This window comes from Papaver somniferum, chromosome 5, assembly GCF_003573695.1.
Source record: "Papaver somniferum cultivar HN1 chromosome 5, ASM357369v1, whole genome shotgun sequence".
NCBI classification, from domain to species: Eukaryota; Viridiplantae; Streptophyta; class Magnoliopsida; order Ranunculales; family Papaveraceae; genus Papaver; species Papaver somniferum.
This window is the reverse complement of record NC_039362.1, coordinates 204,500,521-204,524,587: the sequence shown is the minus strand read 5'-3', so window position 1 is coordinate 204,524,587 and position 24,067 is coordinate 204,500,521. Positions and strand designations below refer to the sequence as shown.

The following is a 24,067-nucleotide window of genomic DNA, read 5'->3' as shown; positions in this document are numbered from 1 at the left end:
ATCCCATCTCTTTTTGTGCGGACGTGTCTTTTGGATAATGCAACTCTTGATGCATTTATATACCAGTAATTAACTTCCTCTGGGCACATCATCATTTGCATCATCCTTTTCTTCACACTAATTTCCAAAGTTCACTCAAAACCAACTTTTTTGTTAAAACATTTGATTGTCAGAATTCATGGCTTCAATGATGGGGACTCCTGCAACAACGAGATCGTTACATGGCCGTTTGAAGCATTCGATCAACCAAACCGCACTTAGATCGTATCTCGCAGAATTCATTTCAACTTTTCTGTTTGTATTTGTTGTCATTGGTTCAATAATGGCATCCCGCGAGTTACTGCCGGATGGAACAAACACATCTGACCCATCGTGTCTGGTGGCTGTGGCATTTGCAAATGCATTTGCATTATCAACCGCAGTTTACATATTTGGCGCATCATCATCGTCAGATACTACATCCGCATCATCATCAGGGGCACATGTGAATCCTGCTGTCACTTTTGGATTGGCAGTGGGCGGTCATATCAGCATTCCAACTGCATTATTTTACTGGATCATGCAGTTGCTTGCTTCATCAATGGCTTGCCTTCTCTTACGAGTGGCAACAGCCGATCATGTTGTCCCAACCCATGCCATTGCCGTTGAAATGACCGGATTCGGAGCATCCATCATTGAAGGTGTCACAACATTTACACTAGTCTACACAATTTACGCTGCAAGGGATGCACGAAAAGGCCCTCTCAGTGCGATAGGACCTATAGCAATTGGATTTGTTGCCGGTGGAAATGTTTTAGCAACGGGACCTTTTTCCGGCGGTTCGATGAATCCGGCATGCTCATTTGGTTCTGCCCTGGTAAATGGTAGTTTTAAGAATCAAGCGGTTTATTGGGTCGGACCTTTGATTGGTGGTGCTATGGCCGGACTTTTTTATGACAATGTCCTGTTTCCGGTTACTTCCGTTCAGCATTCAGATTCCGGCATCAATGATGGACATGGAACTAGTAGTAATTCTGGGTTCTAAGATTAAAAACTTGGGTCTTTGTCTGTAATTCTAGTCAACTCTCTAGTATTACATAAACAACTAATCAAACTGACTTATCTATCCTTAAGTGATGTTATAAGAATTGTTGTTTTGAAATTATGAACTTTTGCCATATCAATATCAACATCAACCACAGTTCAATGTATTAATTTACCAGATAAAATCCAAATTTTTTAAGTGCTGTGCTTTAAAAGTCGGTCGGTTTTTTTTTTACAGCACAACACAGTACGTTTAGAAAAACATTTTTGCAAAATGTCCCAACATCACCAAACTAGCCTTCAATTGAAGTGTCTACATTCTAAGACATCCAGTTCCACTCTCTTTGGTATCTAGTGTGGGTGAGGGGCAGTAGGTTCCTCAACTGCAGGTTTCTTGTCTTGCCATTATTTTGTCCATCGAGGACACGACACAACACCCTTTAACCAGTACTTTAAGTATTTGGCTACGAAAGCTTATTCATGCATCATGTATGTCTCCGTCAAGAAAACTTCAAAAAAAAAAAAATCCTTTTTGTTCACTCCTACCTTCAATTTCCGTTTTACCGCTGAGCATTCTGTGTTTGTTAGCAACTCACTGATGGTCACGAGCATGGGTGCAAGAAACATAGGATGGAGGATTGCCACATTGTTTGGATATCACTATATTTGACATTATCAGTATATATACAGCATCTTATACATTACATTATAAGATTTCATATCCTTACAATTTGCAAGTACAACTCTATTGGTTTTATTTCCTCACCCCAAATATAGTTTTGATATTCATATAAATATATATGTATTGTTTTTGTATAAAAATTTCAATTGATTTGCAGGCAAGCTTGAGCTAGTTTGTCAATGATCATCACCAGCTTCGTATTCAGTCTGTTCACAAAGAACTTGGGCAACCATCCTGCAGGATCCAACTGTCCATTCATACAAAAAACCCAAACTCAATCAAATCAAATAATTGAAAGAACAGAAACAAAAACAAAAAAAAGAGAAATCAGAAAAATGCCACACTGTATCGATATTTACCTGAACGACATAAGTTACCATACAAGAATCCTTTTCAAATCTTTCAACCACCCATCCTGACTGCAATAAAAGTCCTCGAATCGCATTGCTCCGTTTTGGGTACAATCCTGCTGCTATCTCTTTTGGCAGAGAAGCTACTGCAACCACCTTATGAATTACCACAAAAATTACCCATAATTTAGTCACCCTGTAGAAGACCTCTTAAAGTCGGCCGGTTAGTACTACAATTAAGCATAATCTTACCAGGGTACCATCATCCATAGTTTCCCGTCGTTCGTAGACAATGAATTCCCTGTTCTTGAACAAAGGTTTTGACCCATCTCCATATCTGAGACTAATAATGCTAAGGTTTTCTCCAAGATCTTTTATGTACTTAGCCTCTACAAGATCTGAGTCCCATTGCTGATCATAATGAACAATTTTACTATATAAGTTTTTTTTACTAAAAAGCCAAACAGATATGAAAAAAGCTCATTTTGTCAGTTTGGAAGAAAACACAAAAAAGCCTATGGTTATGGTGGATTGGACGTTTTAATTAATTATTACGTACCTTTGCGGCATCGATAGCATTGGCGACGGTTATGAACTGTTCCGGCGAGACTGATCTAAGTAACCAGCGACTTCTGAAAATATGAAACGAATTACCGGCCGATCTACGTTTTGATATCTCAACACCGTCATGATCATCTGTGTTTATACTATGAACCCTATTCCATCCATCATGGTTATTATTACTATTATTATGCTGATTTCTGTGACCATTAGTACCATTAACCTTACTACTACTAGAACAAGTTGAATCTGAAGCTGATAAGAGTTCTTGTATACAACTTTCACTTGCAAAGTGCACAAATCTTCTTAGTGATTCATCACTTATAGACCTATAACAACAACAACAACGAAAATCCCAAGAGAAGAAGATTAGAAACTGAAGATAAAATAAGAAGAAAATGAGTTAGGGTTTGAAGAATTAAAGAAGTATTACCAAGAGTGAGCTAGGTTGCTCATTTCAGGACGTATGATGTATAGAGATTAGAGAGAGCTACAAAGTACCAAAAAAAACTTAGTTGCTGATGATGATGATCAGTGATCACTAATAGTAGTACTACTACTGACTACTGTGAGATATATACATCTGTGTAGCTACTGTTATGTTATGATACGTTGCACGCTCTTTTTTTTTATGGAGATAAGTGCACGCTTCTACATGAACACCCTGATTGCTTAAAAAATCCGACAGAATAATTACGTCACCACTAGCGAGCAAGCAGCTATCAAAATAACGCGGTTTCTTATCATTTTTGGTGGATTTTGAAGGGAAGGAGAATATATGGATTATATGGCTGGAAATGAAAAGAAGGACCAGAGAGAAGAATAATGTAAAGAAAGGGTTAGCCAATAAGTTGAGATGATGCACATGTAGTGCCAGAAGAACCTCTATGATTGGATTTACACGTGCCACATCTCTTTCTCTAATAAGGTTTAAATAGTAAAAGGGAGAAAATGATTCTTTTTCTTGCAATGGGGCAGTAGCCCCAAGGGAGGGATGAAGTGTTGATGAAGCACATGGAGTGCTCTGATCAGAGGGGGCCTGCATTCTTCATCATCATCATGATATCTAAACTTAAAGCTAATTAGATTTTAAGGAGGAGTAGATGGAAAGAAAAGAAAACTAAATGAGAATATTAAAATTTTCTTCTTATGTTAACTACCCCAACAAATTTATTAAATCCACATTAGAAAAAGCAGTTTTTCAACAAGGAAAAAGGGATACGGGCTAGTAGGTTATTTGTTTGCGAGTCTAACAAAAGGTTTGATGTGGTTGTGTTGATCCTTAAAGCACTACGTTAGTGAACTTCTATGAGTTATATTTGACAAATTGCAAAGTTAAAAAGTTGATATTTTGAAGGAAATGCCGCCTTCAAATGCCTTTTTCTAAGAGAGGAAATGCCAAGAGATAGTGAAAACCGGAATATTAATTTTCTTTTGTTTTTTCCGATGATGATGGAAAGAAAGACAACAACAAAACATCAAATGAGAAAGATAATTTGAGGTCCCAGCATCTGAGCACAATGTACCGGAGAGCCACCAAGTGTGGATATTTGTAGCTCAAAGTGCTTGGCGAGAGTATGCGCCACTGAATCACTGTGTTTTTAAGAAAGGAGAAGGGACAACTAAAATGTTGTAATATTTACAAACTAAAATTAAATACAGTAGAATAAAAAGAAAATTAAACAAAGAGATTATTATTAGCATATCGGTTTCGTGTAGGACCTTTTATTCCGAAAAAAAAAAATCTTATTTGCCCAATTCAGGGTACATTAATTGCATCGTTTAAATGAGGCGTTTTGTTATGAACGGGTTGTTGAAATGAGGCGTCTGCTGCAGGTGTCATTGTAGTACAGTGGTAAAGTTATTGAGTGATAATATCAGTGACCTGAATTCGAAACGCACCAGTATCAAATTCTTTACCGATCAAAATAAAATTAGGCGCCTGTTGAGAATGATTTTTCTAATTTTTATTCAGCTCTTCTAAATTTAGAACATCCTGATATTAATTAGATTGGCACACTTAGTTCCTTTTTTTTTTTTGCCAATTCTAATATGAGTTTAACATACCCCAACCAATTTATTAAATCCATAGAAAAAGTAGTTTTTCAATAAGGCAAAAAGACAAGGGCAAGTAGGTTATTTGTCTATGAGTCTGACAAAACGTTTGATGTGATTGTGTTTATCTTAGAATATAGGGTGTTTGGATACCAGAAGCAGAAGAAATTAATGAACTTTTATGAGTTACTTTTGACAAATTGCAAAGTTAAAAAGTTGATGTTGTAAAGGAAATATTACCAAAAGGATAGTGAAAAACCGAATCAGTTTTTTTTTTTCCCGATGATGGAAACACATATAAAGGAATAAAGACAACAACAAAATAGCAAATGAGAAAGATAATCGAGGTCTCAGCATATGAAAACAGTGTAATGGGGAGGAGTTTGGGAGATCCACCAAGTGTGGATGTTGTGTAGCTCAATGCGCTTGTTGCCTGGCGTTTCACTGTGTTTTTGGGAAAGAAAAATCGGGAAAATGGCAGCTAATTTGAAGGAGCTTGTTGAAATGGTGCAATTTTGTTAAGCTACAATTAATATAATACTTCGTTTGTTTCAGTAAAAATGATACTTTCATTTTTCTAACTTAACCCTTTTTTAAGTATAAATACAAAAATAAAAGTATCATTTTTCACGGAACAGTGCATAAATAACAAGTAAACAAAAAGATCATTACTAGTACATAAAATGGAACCATTATTAGATATCCATTAAAAAAAACAAACCATACAACGGTTCTTTCTCTCTCTTCCCTTCTCTTAATTTTTTTTTTCCTTAGTGTCAAACATGATTTTTTTTTTTTAAATTCCCACCTCCTTTTTTTATTCTTTCTTTCTTTTCGCATTTTCTCTTGCAATCTGTGTTTTAAACTTATTAATATATCTTCATTTAGATTCACTATTCGTCTGCATATGATCATTTTTTACTCTTTCCGAATTAATTTTCAGTTTTAGTTTTCAAATTCTTAAAACTTGAATTTTCTTATTCCTTAAATTCATCTCATCCACTGTCTTACATTACTTCGCATATTATGCATTATCATTCATCCTTTTTGGGTTTCTGTGCAAACAGAATCCCGATTTTGCTTTGGACTAGGACTCCGTTTCCTTATGGATTTCAAATATAGCAATAAATTTAACCTTTTTGGATTTCTTATCTAAATTTAACCAATCTCTCCTAATTTCCTTTATCTAAATTTCATGTTAATTTTTCACACTATTCATGCTTAACTCCTAATAATCCTATGCTTATGACATTGACTAGAGTAACTATTTTGGGATCGATTCAGAATCAATTTGGATCTCTTTTCGAGTATGAATATTTTATTCTATTTTCTAGCTATATGAATAATTTTCAAAACAAGTAAGAAGTGAAGGAAGCAACCACATCTTTTATATCTAAACACATCTGAAGCGTGCAAAATGCCCTGAAACAGAACACTAGAACTTAAAAAACAAAACACTAGTCTTAAAACATGCAAACCTACATAAACACGCCCATAAATCTTTCATAAAGCTAAATAACATTCATGATAGATCTAAGTCTAAATAACCTTCATTCATTCTTCTCTGATTCTTCGTACTCTCTTTCTTTTGTATCGTGCTTCCTTCATCTGTGCCTTAGTCTAAATAATCCATACTTGGTGGCATCTCATAGAGAAAAATTGGAACATCTATTTGTTCATCCTTCTCCAGTTTTGCTCGAATCTGTGCCTTAGTACCCTCATGCAATTTGCTTTTCCCCTATTTGCTTATGTTGCAATAGGCCAACACTTTAGCTTGCTCGCGATGAAGAAAAGCCTCAGTATAACACCTGATACAGAAATAATATTGAATCCTATGAAACTGTCTTTCCCTACATCTCATGACTCGAGTTGATAATATATGTGCATCTTTTGGTGGTTTCGAATGATCGCAAGCCATGAATTTCTAAAAAGAACTTTTGTACCTGTTTGTTTTCCTCTCTAAATTGGTATAACAAAAACTTCCTTTGGGCTTCTTTTTATGGTAAATTGTATCACTTATCCCTCTTAATTCTCTTTAATTCTACGTCTTAACTCTTGAAATTCTGTAACACGGTAACTCCCTTCACCCAACCATCCTGCATGCGTAGACGAGTTTCACATCAAGTATGTCTAACATTATTAGATGCACACAATATCTCTCAACCTTGACTTAAACATAACTAATTGACCTTGACGTAAATTTTAAATGAACTCATATAGTTTAAATTATCCATGTCCCAAATAGCTGGCTGATCAGTCCTCGTTATGTTACATCTCCCAAAACCTAGTATTGTCACTAGATTGCAGAACCCAAGATTCAACCTCGTACGTTTAGGTGTTATTTTATCCTTTGCTTGATTGTCTGTTGAGAAAGGATTGGTCTCCTTTTCGTCTCATACAATATGACATATACTTCTCAGTCACGGGAAATTTTTTGAACTCTTTTTCGAATAATCATTTCTTAATTTGCTCCCCACAATCAACAACCTTAAAATAAAAGGAATCCATATGTTTCTTTCGACCTTTTCTTTCTCTCTTCTCTTCATCCTTTTCAGTTCCTACAATGGCTAATAGTTACAATCTCTATAAACATCTCAGTGGTCTATCTTTTTCCCAAAGATTTGCAAACCGCACAGCAACACAGGTCTACTAACAACACCCCAATAATTCATATGAGATTACGGCATTAGGAGCAACAACCTTCTAGCAAGAATCTTTTCAACTGTCACAATTAAAACATGGGAAACAAGATGAGCCTTAAGTAACTTTTGGGGACCAAGTATTGGTTTCCATATTAGACAAGTCTTAAATTTTGATATGTAGATCAAATTCAAGATGGATATCATTGATGTTAGATAAATAATAAAAACAAATCAATGATAAAATAAATCAATCAAGAATAAATAAATCTACATACCAAAACAATAATGGAGACGATGTTTAACGTGGTTCGGTCAACTCGACCTACGTCCACAAGCAACCCCGTAGGGTGAATAATAATATTGATCATCAGAACATTCTGAGATGATTTACAATTACATTATGACTCTTTATTTATAGAGTACTAATAGTTAATATAGGATATTATATTATTCTCTATAATATATACCCTAATTAACTAGAATATGAGTAATAGGAAATTACCTAGATATTTGACTTGTCTAGAAAACTACCTAAATTACACAAGATCTTTTTATTCTTGGAAACTTAACTAATCTCCGTCGATCTTCTGATAACTTGAGTCTTGATCACTTCATCTTGACTTTGACTTCAGTTTGAATATTGTATGGTCTTCACTTCACGTGCCACGTATATCATGGTCACTTGACTTAACCTCCACTTCACGTGTCTTACTGCACAGTTACTTGATTTAGTCTTGACTTCACCATATAGTTTCCTCGGTCCTTGTCTGCACCTCGGATACTTGTTTGTATCTGCTATATATTCTAATAACAAGTATATCCCAATATTTTTATTATCACTTTTCAGTCATCCAATGATTTCAGGGGGATATATCATCAAATAGACCATGGTATCCATCTGACAATGTGCTCTCTGCTACAACAACTTATCCTGGAATGAATATTTTCACAGATGTGGTCACAGAAATACCCATATGGGCTAGTGTTCTAAATGCTAAACATGAACATTGAAGCAAAGAAGTTTTAGGATTAATTGCTAGCAAGCTTGGTCAGGTGAGCAGGGTGTGTTTAGGTAGTGAAGTTTCAGCCCTTGATTGTCTGCCACGAGTTATGGTCTAGGTGAACATCGAAAAGCCTCTCGTAGATAAACTTTTAATAAAGGTTGGAAAATACCCGGTTACTGAGATTTTCTTTAACCATCTCAATATCCCTTCGAAATTCTGTCTACACTGTCTAAGATTTGGTCATAAGAAAAATAGTTGTCTTATCATATAGGGTTGCCTTTAGAGGATATTTATGATATCAAAATAGACTCTCCTTATCCTAGTGATGATCTTTTCTTTCTAAATGATTCTCCGATACAAATTTGGAACCCTAAAGACAATGTGTATGATCATAGGGAATCAATTCCTGTTGAAGATTTTCTCAGCTTTCCAGGAGTCAGAGACACGTACAACAACCTCTTCAGAACCTCATCCCCTTTGGAGGACCAATCAATCTGGGTTTCTTGACAAAACCAACAGATTGATGAAAACCCTCCCATAATGGAGGAGGATATGCCTCTAGTTTCTGACTCCATCTTGGGCAAGCGCACCTTCCCTTTTAATCTTCGTGAAGATTATATTCCCTTAAGCTTGTCAAGAACCGAGTCCACTCGATCATATGGTTAATTCTGAAACTCATCGAGTCATTGATTCAACAGGATCGCTTGAATCGGTTCAGATTTTGGGTTCTGGTTTCCTCTAGGATATCGCTAATCCAGATCAAATAAGAACTGGGTTCCAGTCCCCTATTCTAGGTCGACGTTTGTCATTTTCACCTTATGAAAATGCTAGGGATTCTTTTGAATCCCCAGCATCTGCATCTAATTTCAAAATACATGTTTCACTGCCTGTGCATATATCTGTATCATTTGATCCTCAACTTGATAACCCCAAACCCTCTTTGCATTATGCATCTAAGATTTCAATTCTGGAATTTCCATCATCTTTTTCTTCTGAAAACCTTTGCATTATCCGCTGGAAATGGCAAGCACCTTAAAATTGATCAGTACAAATCCAATTTGAAAGAAGAACAACACATTTCATCTGAATCTTATTTCCATATTCACTTCTCACTCAATTCCCCATCACGTCAAAAGGAGGAGACACGTGTATTTCACTCATCTGAACTATTTCCTACTAACTATTTCAATTTAATTCACTGCTATAATATAATTTTCTGCTTTAATATAAATTTTAGTGTAACTTCCCTGTGTTTGCATGATTTAGTTGTATTCAATTAGATCTTAAGATAGCTTCCACGTCCATTGTGTCACAATAACTTAGTCACTCTCACATGTCTAGTTCTAATTTAGCAATTTTAACTCTTTTCTAACTTGTTTTGATCTTCAGATAATGAAGATTTTAGCTTGGGATATTCAAGGTTGTGGGAATCCTTTTACACAGAATCATCTTGAAACCTTCATTTAAAAACAAAAACTAGAAATTATTTTCCTATCTGAAACAAAATCTCAAAGATATCTTGTTAAAAACCTAGTGTCTTTCTACCCGAACTACCACATTGTCGACCTTATAGGTATAGTAAGGGGTCTTGTAGTGGCACTTGGGTGGACGGTTTCCACTTTGATATAGTACGATGGAATTTAAATATGATCAATATCTTAGTGAAAACAAATTTTTCTTCCAGTAAATGGGTTCTTACTTGTTTTTACGGCAGCCCTATTTACATATGACAACATTGATACTTCTCTTCACGACCGAAATTTTAAGAACATATCTTCTTCTATCTCTGATCAAGACAACATGAGTATAGTGGATATTCCCACAAAAGAGGAGATCCTCTCTGTCTTAAAAAATATGAAACCAAGCAAAGCCTCAGGCCCTGATGGCTTTCCTGCTAGTTTCTTCAAAAGCAACTGGGAAACAGTAGGCTCTCAACTATTTTTAACAATTCAATCCTTCTTTGAAACTATAATAATGAATCACGAATTCAATAAAACTCAAATTTTTCTAATATCTAAGATTAAACAACCTAAGATTCCTAGTCAATTTAGACTCATAGGGCTTTGTAACACTACCTATAAAATAATTGCAAAAAATTTAGCTAACAGAACTAAACGTTTTTTTAGAAAAAATCATATCACCATTCCAGTCAGCTTTTCTTTCCTCCAGACAAATATCAGATAATATTATTGTAGCTCATGAAATAATACACTCTTTTAAGAAAAAGAAACAAAAACAGGGGGTTAGAGGTATTAAAATAGACATGTCAAAAGCCTTTGACAAGGTAAACTGGAATTTTCTTCCTAAAGCTTTAGATTCCTTCGGCTTTTCCCAAGAATTTTGTGAACTTAATTATTAAACAATGCATTTCTACTACTTCTGTAAGAGTTTTGCTAAATGGCTCTCCTGGGAATTTCTTCACTCCATCAATGAGACGCAATATCTCCTTATCTTTTAATAATTTTGTATGGAAGTTTTCTCCAGACTTCTTCTAGCTCAGGAACAATATAAATTGCTTCATGGTGTTAAAATAGCACCTAAAAGTGAATATATCTCTCATTTTCTCTTTGCTGATGACTGCTTGTTATTCGTTAAGGCTGACCTGGTAGAATGTAAGAATCTATTTTCCACCATAGACATCGTCAGTAAAGCCTCAGGTCAGCTCATCAATTTTGAAAAATCAGGTAATTCTTTAGCAAAAAGTTCAACCAAAACATCAAAGAATAATGTCAAAACTTCTTAAGATCAAACATATTAACCGAAAAGACCCTTATTTGGAAGCACCTCTTTTCATAGACAAATCTATAATAAAAACTTTTGGCCCAATATTAGATAGGATGGAATCAAATCGAAAGGTTGGAAAGGTAAGGTTCTGCCTCTATCAAGTAGAATGGTTCTTAATAGGTCTGCACTAACTAGTATACCTTCTCACCAGATACGATGTATTATACTGCCAAAAAATATTATTACCAACAAAGTAGACTCCACCCAGCGTGACTTTTGGTGGGGTCAAAAATCAGATATTGGTTTCTATCCTAAAGCTTGGACTACCCTTTGTAAACCTATTCTTTCTGGAGGTTTAGGATTTAGAGATGTCAGAAAATTTAACCTAGCAATGATCACAAAAGTAGCTTGGAGATTTGTGTGGGAACCCAACTCTCTTTGGGAAAAGACTCTAAAACCTATTAACTTTAAGAATAAAGGACCCTTAAAAGCCAAATCACCAGATAAGGCATCATGGACATGGAAATGTTTGTGTAAAGGCTTAAAACTAGTCACTAAGTACAACATTTGAGAAGTATGAAATGGTTTACATATCAATATCTGGGAAGATAATTGGATTTCTTGCTTAAAAGGTACCTATTGCAGTATAGAAATTCTCTCAATGAGTCTGTCAATCTAGTGGCAGACCTCATTGACCCTATAAACAAAAAATGGAACTATCATCTCATAAACTCCCTTTTCCCTACTGACATAGTTGTTCTAATTTGTAGAGTTTACTTATTCTTAAACAAATCCAACAATAAAAAACAGGATAAGCTTAGATGGACTCTTACCAAATTAATCAGGGATCCACACTGTAAAATCAATGTAAACATAATGAAAGAGGATTAGAGGAAGCTAGCCTATCTCTCCCTGAAATTTTCTGGAAAACCTTATGGAAACTAAAATATCACAGAGAACAAAAGTTTTTTTTTTTGTGTGTAAGTGCATTCAAAATTTTGTAGCTACTAATACAAAGTTGTATGAAAAAGTAAAAGACATTGATCCTTCTTGTCCAATGTGTGGAGAAGAACTAGAACAACAAAACATCTTCTATTTCATTGTAGATATGCAAAATCAGTCTGGGAACAAGGACCTGACCCAATTAATATACAATTCGACACAACAGTCAGTATTCTAGATCTATGTAAACTAGGATTTCATACTACAAACCAAGCAATATCAACATAACTTTTTCTTACCAAAATGCGGTCCGTTTGGAAGGAAAGATGTAACATAATTGATAAGCATATAAATGCTACATTTTATACCCATATTTATATTAGCTAGGATACAATATTTTAGTTACTAATACTATTTTAGTGCTTTTGTAGAAAGTACAAGTGAATTCGAACATCCAGCGAATAAACAGCAAAATGTGAGACTTAATGGTGTTTGCGACGAAAATGACAAAATGTGGTTGGACTGGTACTTCCATATATCAGCAACCACAATGATGAAATATGCCGGCCTGGTATTTCTATATATCAGCAACACTTATTATGCTGGCCTGGTATTTCCATGTATCAACATCTTATTATGTTGTCCTGGTATTTCTATATATCAGCAGCACTTACTATGCTGGCCTGGTATTTCTATATCAGCAACACTTATTATGCTGGCCTGGCATTTCTATATATCAGCAGCACTTATTATGCTGGCATGGTATTTCCATGTATCAGCAGCCGGGTTGGCCTGGTATTAGCAACCACAATGGTGAAATGGGTTGGCCTGGTATTTCCATATATCAGCAACCACAGTGACAAAATGTAGCTGGCCTGGTATCTCCATATATATCATCAGCATAAAATTGTTTCAGAGGCGAGGCAGAAACACAGCAAAGGAATTGAAATCAAAGTGGGATTGGCGCATGGAAACTGAAAATGGGAACTATTTTATCTTTCTTACTTTATTACAAATATATTCCACCAAGAAAGATAATTTATTTGTCATGTGAAGAATTAATTGAGGAATATTTACACGTGACTATTTTGGAAATAAAATAACTCTTTCTTCATTTGGGAGATTTTGGAAATAAGGGGAGTTTATTATTTCATTGGAAGAACGAGGTGGCAATACTATTTGGGGAAAGATACTGATGACGACATCAACTTGCATGCAAGATATTTCATAGAATAATTTATTTTGATACTTTGATTAATAAAATAAAAGAAAAGGAAGGTGTATAAGAAGGTGGTGACTATTTGAGAAAGGGGGAAGCCGGCCACAGTGCCGCAACGAAGGAAGGGTTTTGAAGTTTTGTTTTCGATTCTTCATTTTTCATTACCTAGAGTTTAATTTTAATATGTTTATGACTTTTGAGAAAGCCATTTCTAGATAGTGTTATGTTAGGGTTTAGGTAGAAACCAATAAATTGTGTAAACTCTATATTTATATGCTCAATAATGATTTGAATGACTAGTAGTTTTTTCTTCACAAAGCTTGATGTTTAATCGTTTATGTGATTTTCTTGATTATTTATGCTATTGAATTGATATTGCGTGCTTCGGTTAAATCCCTAGACGTGGTATGCAAGTATTGATAGGTAATGCTTTAGAATCACTACCCATGAAGCGAAGGAAAATATAGCGGAGAAACAGTATTTGAAAACGCATGGAATATATTCTTAAAGATTAGTAGAGTTTGGTAATTAATTGGTGGAAACCGAAAATCCTAATAACCCATTTTCATTTTTTTTATTGTTAGAATTATTATTTCTTGATTTTGTTTCGAGTTTCTGAAAATTATTAAAACATTATTAATTCGATTATTCAATTCTTGGTATTAGTTAGTAGAAGTATTTTCACACTCCTCGTGGGAACGACCTGTACTTGCCATTGTCTACGAGTTAGACGCTGTGCACTTGCAGTATTTATTGTAGGTTTCTGAGCCTATCAATAATTTTCGAGGAAAAATCTAAATCATCTTATCAGTTATCAATGGAAATCCAAAGACATATCTCTTATTGGTCTAGGAATTCCTAAAATCATAAGGCAAGCAACAAATCTGCGAGAAAGCAAAAAGTTTCTTGGACTGCCCCAACAACAAATTGCCTCAAAATTAATGTGGATGCAACATGGATCTCAGAATTACAGTATTCTACTTTTTCACTAATCTTAAGAAATGAAACAGGCGAAGTTAAAGGAGGAAGAGCAGGATCATCCACAAGCTCGGACCCACAAGAAGCAGAGGCGGTAGGCGTCCTGCAGGCAGCTTACTGTGCAAAAGAAAAGAACATCCATCATTTCAGCATCGAAGGGGACTGTTAGAGTCTTTTCAACCATCTAAATGGCCGCATTTCAGAAGTCTCATGGAGAAGAAAAAACATTTTGGAGGAAGCAGAGAAGATGGCCCTTTCTTGTAACAACTTTTTAGGTTTTCAGTTTGTGCCAAGAAAAGGCAATGTAGTATCAGACTCCTTAGCTAAATTCGCAAGGAATTTATTTTCAGAATTGGATTGGACTTCTAATCCACCAGCATGTATTTCTCAAAAATTTCTAGTAGATAAATCTAATATGAGAAGGAATGTCCCTTCAATATTAGATGGCTCTACTGCCTTTGTAACCCAGACTCACTCAGTCATTTTTCCTAATATGTGTGTGATATTATTGCTGATATGTGTTATCGTGTTGGTGTCCCTACTAGAAAAGAAGTTGCCTTGGATTTTCTCTCTGATGATGGTGTCGCATTGAGGCCAGCTGACATTTTAGTTTATGATTGGGATAATGGGTGTGATGTTTGTTTGAACGTCACTGGTGTTTCCCCCTTCACAGGTGGATGTGTGCGCACTTTCAAACCTGGACAAGCCATTCATAATGTTGTCATCCGTAAGCGTAAGAAATACCTGAATAAGTGTACTGCTCAAGGTTATGAGTTCGGTGCCTTAGATTTTACAATATTGGGTGAGCTTGGTGATGATATTATTGACTTCCTGAAGCGGCTACGGAATTACATGGCTAGCCATGATGCGAACATTATGGTAGGGGATTATCTTATTCATAGAATTGGAGTAGTTATCCAAAAAAGGGTTGGAGCTCAGCTTGTTGCCAGGCTCCCATCCAACTCTTATAAACTTCTTTCGACTGATGATTAATAAAAAAATTACAATTTACTTGGAAAAAAAAATCATGTGGACAAACAGTTATATGGGCTAGTACTAAAATTGCAAAGGGTCTTCCTTTTTTGAACGATTTTTTGGGGACCAGCCTTTCTTTTTGGGGGGGCCATTGTTTTATAAAGCCATCTACCCTATAATTATAAGGGATTTCCTAAAGTGTAGACATTACTAATTTTCCTTTAACCCTAATTAAAATTAAAACTAAACTAATAACCACCAAAATATAAATTTAACCTATTTCTAATCCATTAACAAAAAACCAAAATCAGACCCCTCCTTTACCTAGCCGCACAAAATAGGTTTTGGGGATTTTTTTTTTTTTTTTTGCTTCTCTTCTTCTTCTTCCTTTCAACTTCATCTTTTTTTTTTTGGGATTCATAAAATTTTCATCGTCGATTAATGAATCAAGTATAAGAATGGGTCGTCGAAAGAAAACCTCAAGACTCCCAGGACAAGATCCCCCATTAGCACATCTAGCAAATCTCCCAAGTGAAGTTAAAATTGATAAAGAAGTGGAACCAGAAGGTGAAGTCATAATCGGGTATCAAAGACCCAGGAAGAACCTTGAGACTGCCACTATGAAAATCCGCAGGCATTTTCCCACAAACCCATTACTTTTAGTTTGATTTTGATTGGTTAAATTTAATAGAAATCATCAAAATATAGTTCAAATGGAAGTTACAGTGTGTTGTTCGGTTAGAAGGAGTTTTGAAAAAACCCTAGTTTTTTAACCGAACTTCCTGAAAGGAAGAACACGAAGAACAGTTCGGTTCTATGAAATTTAAAATTAGGTTACCGAACTGGTAGTTCGGTTGGTTCGCAAAAAGTGTTAAGAGTATTTTGTAACCGAACTTTACCATTACTATAAAAAAAATGTTGAAACTTTGTAACCGGACTTTGCTATTTTTTCCCGCTATGTTGAGTTTGGCTTTAACCGAACTTTACCCTCAGCGGCTATATGTGGAGTTCGGTTGGTTTGCATGTTTTTTTAATTCTTTCTAACCGAACTTTACCATTAATGCATACATATAGACTTCGGTTTGTTCGCATATTTCTTTTTTTATATTTTCGTAACTGAATTCTTCCCTACTTGCATATATGTGGAGTTCGGTTTGTTCGCAAAAAAACTTGACTAACCGAATTCTTCCCTAATTGCATATATGTGGAGTTCGGTTTGTTCGCAAAAAAACTTGACCAACCGAACTCTTCCCTAATTGCATATATGTGGAGTTCGGTTTGTTCGCAAAAAAACTTGACTAACCGAACTATTTTCTGGAACACAAAATTATAGTTTGCCTATTTTTAGTGAACTTTTGCTACTGACCAAACCTTACACTGAGAACCCTTATATTGCGTCTGATTTAGTCAATCATTTATCGGTTAAGCTAATATCTTTTGTTTTCTTGATTAGGAACTTGATTAGCAGCAAAGGTAAAAAATCCAACCAACCTTTACTGGAAGATATGATAACTCCCATGCCTCGAGGCAGAGTACACTTTGGTGCCAATAAGCGTGGAACCAAAAATGCTAAGTTCGGAGGTGGGTCATTACCGGGTGTTGTCATCCAAGATGATGTCAATAGAGATAATTTTGGTAATATAATCCAACAAGTTGATCAAGATATTGTGGAAGAGATGGGTAATCAAGAACATAATCAAGGTGGAGAAGAGGAACCAGCTGAAGAAGAAGAAGGAGATAAGGATGAAGAAAATGACAATGATGACAGTGAAGAAGATGAGGAAGATGGAGATAAGGATGGAGAAAATGAAGATGACGAATCAGAGGAGGACTCGGAGGACGAGGAAGAAGAAGAGGAACAAGGATAAATAGTTCAAGATAAACCTAGAAGGACGCCTAAAAAGCCTTGTGCTAGATATGCATACATTCCTCATAAGGATTTGTGTTTTCCACCAAAGAACCTAACTTATGGTACTCCAAAAGATGGAGGGGAGGTATTGTTTGGCTACAAAAACTCATGGTGAGCCGATTGTACCAAACTTGTCGCTTGATTCCCAAAGTGTTTATGGTGGTTGGTAAATGCATGAACGAACCGCTCTTTGTGCGGCTCCAATCATTGCTCAACACATACGTTACAATATCCTCGGAATAATCGGGGATAGACTAATGTTCAATAAACGTGGCAAGATTTAGAATATACTCTTCTTCGGTAAAAGACCAAGTCAATGACTCGCATTCACTGGAGAAAGCAATCCATTTAGCATGATTTAGAATGTATTGTCTATCAAATTCCTCTTTTGCAACCGCTTGTTGATCTTCCGGTAGCTTACTAATCTCTTCAAATGCTTTCCTCTTTGGTGGAAAAATTTGAGGCTTGCACCTATTCATCACATTACACCATATATGGAACGTACAAAGCATATTATGTGCTAATAGAAAGACGTTCTCTATTGCGTTCATTAATGCTACTTCATTGTCCGTCACTATAACCCCGGGGATATCATCTTCTCGGTAAATCGCCTTCAATTGTTGTAGCGCCCAAGTGTAATTTGGTTCTTGCTCGTTCTTTAGAAGAAAAAAAAAGCAACGGTAAACGGTGACTTCGTCGACGTACGACCAACAATATTCAACAATGGCATCTTGTATTTGTTAGTCTTGTAAGTGTGATCCATTATAAGAACTTTATGAAAGAATTGAGCTAATTGAACACTCTTTGGATGAGCAATGAAGAGATGCGTTATTTCTTCTTCCGGACCTACCTTCTTTTGAACCGTGTAGCCTTTCTCTTGAGCAAAAAAAAAAAAAAAATGTTGCATGACTTGTCTATCCTTCCATTCATTCCTTTTAATTGTCTCAATTTGATTGTAAATGGTGGACAAAGATGATATATTATCCTTGTTATCATCTTTTAGTAAGCGAAGCATATTAAGTGGTGAAATACCCATTTTCCTAAATTTAGCTATTTTCTCCATTTCTTGAGGAAAAAGCCTTGCGTCCATTGAATGTCCTTTAAGATGTTCCGGACAAGGGTGATTCTGACGACCTTCCACAGCATCCTTAGCATCCTTGGATAGAACCCATCCCTTCATTTTTTTTTTGCACTTTTTATATGCTATCTTGAACGGACATTTAATTTTCTTTGAACACGTTGTGTTCTTCCTCGTCGTCTTTTCTTTATACACACTAGCATAGCACGCACGCGCGATGCGCCTGCCGTTCCATTTGATTTTCGTGTAGTAGTCAATGGTCAAAATCAACACTCACTCAATTGTCAAAGTCAACACCAAGTGGTGGAAACTCATTTCAAACTAATCTAGTCTAAACGCACGTGCAATGCACCTGCTGATCATGAATAAGTGAAATAATTATTATGTTGTGGTAAATTTCAATACACTTGGATTCTGCTTATCTAACCAAGAGTGATTCCAACTATACCAAGAGTCGCAACATAACAGTAACTCCAGTACCACGCAAACAAAAGAAAAAAAAATATGAAGCAAACAAATGTAAAAACAATAAAAATTAATCTCTATTTTTCCTTAATGCCGACTATTACTCTTAACTTCTAGAAAAGGAAGCATATAAACATATTGTCCATTCATTTTCTATTGCCCCTATCAGGTACAGAGATACGCCTTGGCTAAGGGTGGTCATCGACACCCCTGAATTTTTCCAATCCCTAACTAAATCCAGCCTCCAGGGCTCTCCTTCGACCCTACTGCAAAAGAATAATGAATTGTAAAAGAATGTGAGTACCAAATCCAAAAAGAAGCATCGTGAAACATGAGGCAGAAAGAGAGAGAGATAGTGCGTGCATTATATACTACAGCAAGCCACTAAAACTATTTTTGCTTTATTAACTTTTTGCACCTAAACGAAAGAAAGTGCCCTAAAACTCTCGCACACTTACTAATCACGTCATGACCTGCAGTCTATGCTAGACTGTGCGCGAAATGCAAAACCTGAAACCCTGAGCAAAGTTTACATAATAGGATTGCGTCTTCAGCCGACTGCTTCATAGTATTCCAGCACACAAATAGACATTCCAATTTATGCTCATCAACTATTCACGAATGTTGGTGCATAGAAATGTTTTAGCAAATATATAAGCAACTGAACAAAAAAGCCACGAAAGACACAATTAGACATCAAAATGAGTATAATAGGGATTAAATTGAAATACAGAAATGTAAGTGTAAATTATAAGAAGCATTTAAAAATAAGTATTGTTCGTAAAACCCTTAGCAAGGGGAAAACTTTATTAGATCTAATTGAGAATGTACTGTTTTTTTCTTACATCAAAGGTTAATAGGATACATATATATATTCATTTGACTGCCTACTCAAGAAAGTCAAGATCATGGTGTTTTGCCAAGCCAATTGATTTTTAAGAGGAGTTATGAGGAAGATATCAGTTAAACATAAAAGTGAACTTGAACATTTCATTTCTTCATCACCAGAGCACAATCCAGGCTGCCTAGTATATCTCCAATACTATATTCACTCCAACAATCATCATTTTTATCTAAAACAGAAAGACACCATACAGAAAGACATCTCATTGAAATGGAGAAGAGTAACTCGATCACTAACGGCAATAACAGACTTAGTAACCTCGCTACCACCACCATTATCTCTCTCCTCGCCATCTTCTCTAGATGGATTATTTTGTAGGTTACGATTTAATGTATACTAAAAATCTAAGATAACACAACTGTACCTGCTGCAGTTGCCATGCTTGTTGTTGACATAGTTATACAAAAGGGTTAAACTTACTATATCATATCTAGTCCATCCACTTAAAACATGACGCCTATCCTCATGAAGATCAAATCCATGTTAATGGTGCCATTACATCTAGTTGTGTCACTCGTCATCATATACATCTTGGTAATTTGCAATAAGCCTCTTGGCAGGGTAAGAATTTATCGTAAAATTGTATTAGACCTTCACATTAAGCCTAAAACTAACTGAGATTATTTGATACAACAGTAAAGCAAGTATGTACAGATTTTAAACACACTAATAACCCTCTAAATAGCTTGTCAGATAAAGACATATGTAAAAAAAAATAAAAAAAATAAAAAAAACTGAAAGTCAAATAATAAGAGAATCAAAATTAAGTTTTCATACTAACGTTATAAACCTTGCTATTGCTAATTTCTCCTTCAATTTGTTGCAAACCAACCAAACATTAGAGGATGAGGGAACTGACGATTCCGACAAACTTTAGTTTTCCCTGATATTCACTTGCAATGTTACCCTACCTGTCACCATAGAAGATGAACAACATCGAATGAGTAACCAACGAAGTATAAATAAGAGTTTTTATTGCTCATAATAAAGTTAACCTAGAGGTATTACCTTCAACCTATGTAATTTTAGATTCTAAATCAACTAAAGAAACCTAATATAATACTAAAGTTTATCACTGGGATACCCAAAAATTGGTAATGGGAGGATTCAGAAGAAGTAACTTTGCTGATAGGATCTATTAATCTGTGCCCTAAATTTTAGTTGCAAAGAATGTGAACAATTTGAAAATTATCATAATTTGTAACAGCCAAATCAAAATTTAGTATAAGAACTCAACTAAATTAAATTTTAAACCTGATCTAATTTAAGTTTAACATTGTTTTTCATAGTTTTCAAAAGTGAAACAAAAAGTCAACATAAGAACCTAAAACCAATTTGAATTTAAATTTGCCCTAAATTTGGCGTAGTTTGTAATAGTGCAACACACCAAATTGAACCCAAAAATCTGCATGCAACCAATTCAGATTTCCGTTTTGATACTTACTCTGAGAGGTTTTTGCGAGTTAATGGCTTGACTGAACTTTAGCTTTCTCCATCATTTTCTCGCCTGACGGAAACAAAGTTGGGAGTGAAACGAAGTTGGAAAACAAAAGAAACTTAGAGGAAGAGAAATAAAGAGGTTCTGATACTTACTCGAGAGATTTCGTCGAGTTAATGGCTTGATTGATCTTTAGCATTTCTCCGTCGTCTTCGTGGTTTCTCGTCTGAGGGAAATGAAGTTTGAAAAACAAAAAAACGACGAGGAAGAAAAATAAAGACGAAGCAAAAATATTATGTCGCTAACGGGATTCGATCTGTTAACCTTTGCGTGTCCATTGGACAAACATAGCCTTTCTATTTTTGAATTATTACGTGCCAAACCTTTTATCTACAATTTCAAGCTAAGGGTTGTATTAGTAATATCAGGATTACACCAAGCTATTTTGTCATTTTGTGACCACCCAAATTAGTTCTTTTCTTTATATTAGTAAGATAACCCTTCATCTTGTGACTAACATCGGGATCTCCATTTCTCTCACAAACCATTTCAAAACGAGTTTTGCTTTCTTTTCCATTCAAAACTAATATGCACATGTCTTTTTTGACATGTTCTCTAGCCTAATTCTTCGCATCAATAGGTAAGTCAAATATCAACTCATTAACATAGTGATGGGATATATATTTGAACAACATATCAACCGGAGAAGGTTGATCATCCATTGGTATAGGTTGACATTCAATGTACAAGAAATGGAACAATATCAATTGCAATCACAAATAAGTTCGGCAAGAAGATAATTTTATCTAAATAACCGAACACAGAGTTCGGTTGGTAAAGCAGTTTTGCGAACCAGACGAAGTTAACGGTTTGCTTAAAAATAATTTGGTACGTGAAGTTCGACTGGGAACTTGGTTGGGTTAAAGTTTGCGAACCAACCGAACTTCTTACACTTGGTATAATCTTATTTTTAACGTAATGTTCGGTTAGATAATTGGTTGGGTTGAAGTTTGCGAACCAACTGAACTTCTAGACCCTAAAGTTCGGCAACCTTGCGGGCAAACCGAACATAACTCTGTAAATCCTATAAAAAAAAGTTCGACAACATTTCTGTTAACCGAACCACTAAAAACCTCCATTAAAAGCGAGTTCGACTACCTGCGTCTTTGGAAAAAGTAACCGAACTACACTTCCAGATGTGTTCGATTACCTGTTCTTCACATATGGTAACCGAACTGCCTACCTAGCCGAAATCTACTTTAAAAATTTACATTTTTTGGACCAATTCAACCAACATTATCTAAGTTTGAGGCATACCTGGAAACCCAAATACTCTTCCTCCCGTTGTGGTTGGTAAAATCCATCATTTTCATCTTGAGATTGATTTTGGGGAAGAATACATTCACCATCTAAGAAGTAACTCATATCCGGATCGTTGTGAAGATTAACGAATACTCTAGGAGAGGAAGGAGATGAAGATTCAGATGATCTATCACCACTTGAATCATCACTTGAATAATCACTCTAATACTCTAGCTTAGTGAACTCAAAAAAAAAATAATCCCATGTTTTTCTTCTTCATATTCTCTAACTTTACTCTCTCAATAATTCTACTTCTTTTTAAAAAAGCTCATCTGTTAATTTAATCACTAATTATCTTTAACTTAATCACTACACTAGCTAATCATTATCCAAAATTAATTAGAAGGGTAATTTAGGTATTAATATAAATATCTAGATAAGGGGTGACCTAGATTTACCCAAAATAAAACAATGGTCCTATAAAAAGGCTGGTCCCGAAAAATCGTCCCTCTTTGTCACCACTTTTTTTTGTTTAATAGGCCCAATTGCAAGAAGTGGACTAGTATTTTGTTTAATAGGCCCAATTGCAAGAAGTGGACTAGAACCTGAACGGGAAACTAATAAAAATCTGCTACAAATAAAGAACTCAGAAAACCTAAGAATGATCTTTCAGGGACCATGGTTTTTTTGAGGGGACCATGGTTTTATTAGGCCACCTTCTCTATAGTGATAAGGGGTGTCCTAAAACGTTGAAATGACTAACCTACCCTTAACCTAATTTAATTTAAAACCAACCTAATAACCACCTATATATATATAACCACCTCCTCCTCCCACCACCACCGCCCACCACCGCCGATTACCACCACCACCTCTGATTATCACCACCACCAACCACCGATTACCACCACCACCACCGATTACCACCACCTCTGATTATCACCACCACCAACCACCACCACCTCCTCCCACCACCACCACCACCGCCTATTTAAGAAATGTAACAACATCAATGCAATCACAATTAAGTTCTGTTACATGATAATTTTATCGAGTATAAAAGACGCCAGCCGCAGCCTGATTCTGCCATGGGACCACTCCGGAGGTATTTTCCAACAAACCCTTCACTTTAATTTGATTTTGATTGCTTCAATCGAATAGAAATCATCAAAATAGGGTTTTAGTAGGAGTTACAGAGCCATGTTCGGTTAGGCCGATTTTCCAAAAAAACCCTAGTTTACTAACCGAAATTCTTGAAAATGAAGAACACGAAGAACGGTTCGGTTCTATTGGATTTAAAACTAAGTCATCGAACTCTATGTTCGGTTGTTTCGCAAAAAAATTTAAAACTACAAAGTAACCGAACTCCACCCTTAGAACCGAAAAAAAAAACAAATCCAGTCTAACCGAACTGTGTTGTTGTGGCCACTATCTTGAGTTCCAAAATAACCGAACTTAGCCAATAGAGTTCGGTTTTTTCGGAAAAAATTTTAAAACTACAAAGTAACCGAACTTAGCCAATAGACGCTGGAACTTCACGTTTTTTTTTGTTTGTTAAGTTCGGTAACTCACAATTTTATCGCAGAAACCGAGCTCAAAGTTCGGTTGGTTAGCTGTTAGGTTCAAGTTTGCGAAAGGACCGAACTTTGTAAACTTATATACTCTTATATTACGTAAAGTTCGGTTAGATCAAAAGTGCATGCAGATTGCGAACCAACCGAACTTTGTACACCAAAGTTCGGTTAGTTGAGAACCAACCGAACATAACGTTGTAACTCCTAGAAATTCTATTATTAGAGAGTTCGGTAACCTGCGT

General features: G+C 35.6%; 2 protein-coding genes and 1 long non-coding RNA gene across 3 annotated transcripts; 1 reads left to right on the top strand and 2 right to left on the bottom strand.

Moving 5' to 3' along the window:
• The first annotated feature begins 101 nt into the window (after window positions 1-101).
• LOC113284387 (probable aquaporin TIP5-1) lies at window positions 102-1,193 on the top strand. The gene has a single exon (XM_026533832.1). The coding sequence runs from the start codon at window positions 179-181 to the stop codon at window positions 1,022-1,024; it is 846 nt and encodes a 281-aa protein (XP_026389617.1). The 5' UTR covers window positions 102-178; the 3' UTR covers window positions 1,025-1,193.
• Window positions 1,194-1,672: 479 nt separating this feature from the next.
• Window positions 1,673-3,351, bottom strand: LOC113284388 (START domain-containing protein 10-like). Its single transcript, XM_026533834.1, has 5 exons — window positions 3,050-3,351; window positions 2,615-2,945; window positions 2,308-2,466; window positions 2,065-2,211; window positions 1,673-1,952 (listed from the first exon to the last, which is right to left on the bottom strand). The coding sequence occupies exons 1-5, from the start codon at window positions 3,070-3,072 to the stop codon at window positions 1,848-1,850; spliced, it is 765 nt and encodes a 254-aa protein (XP_026389619.1). The 5' UTR covers window positions 3,073-3,351; the 3' UTR covers window positions 1,673-1,847.
• A 15,214-nt stretch (window positions 3,352-18,565) lies between these two features.
• On the bottom strand, window positions 18,566-21,206 carry LOC113278479. Its single transcript, XR_003325539.1, has 5 exons — window positions 21,105-21,206; window positions 20,956-21,018; window positions 20,293-20,422; window positions 19,066-19,268; window positions 18,566-18,873 (listed from the first exon to the last, which is right to left on the bottom strand). It is a non-coding gene; the product is annotated as an uncharacterized LOC113278479 (long non-coding RNA).
• Window positions 21,207-24,067: the final 2,861 nt, after the last annotated feature.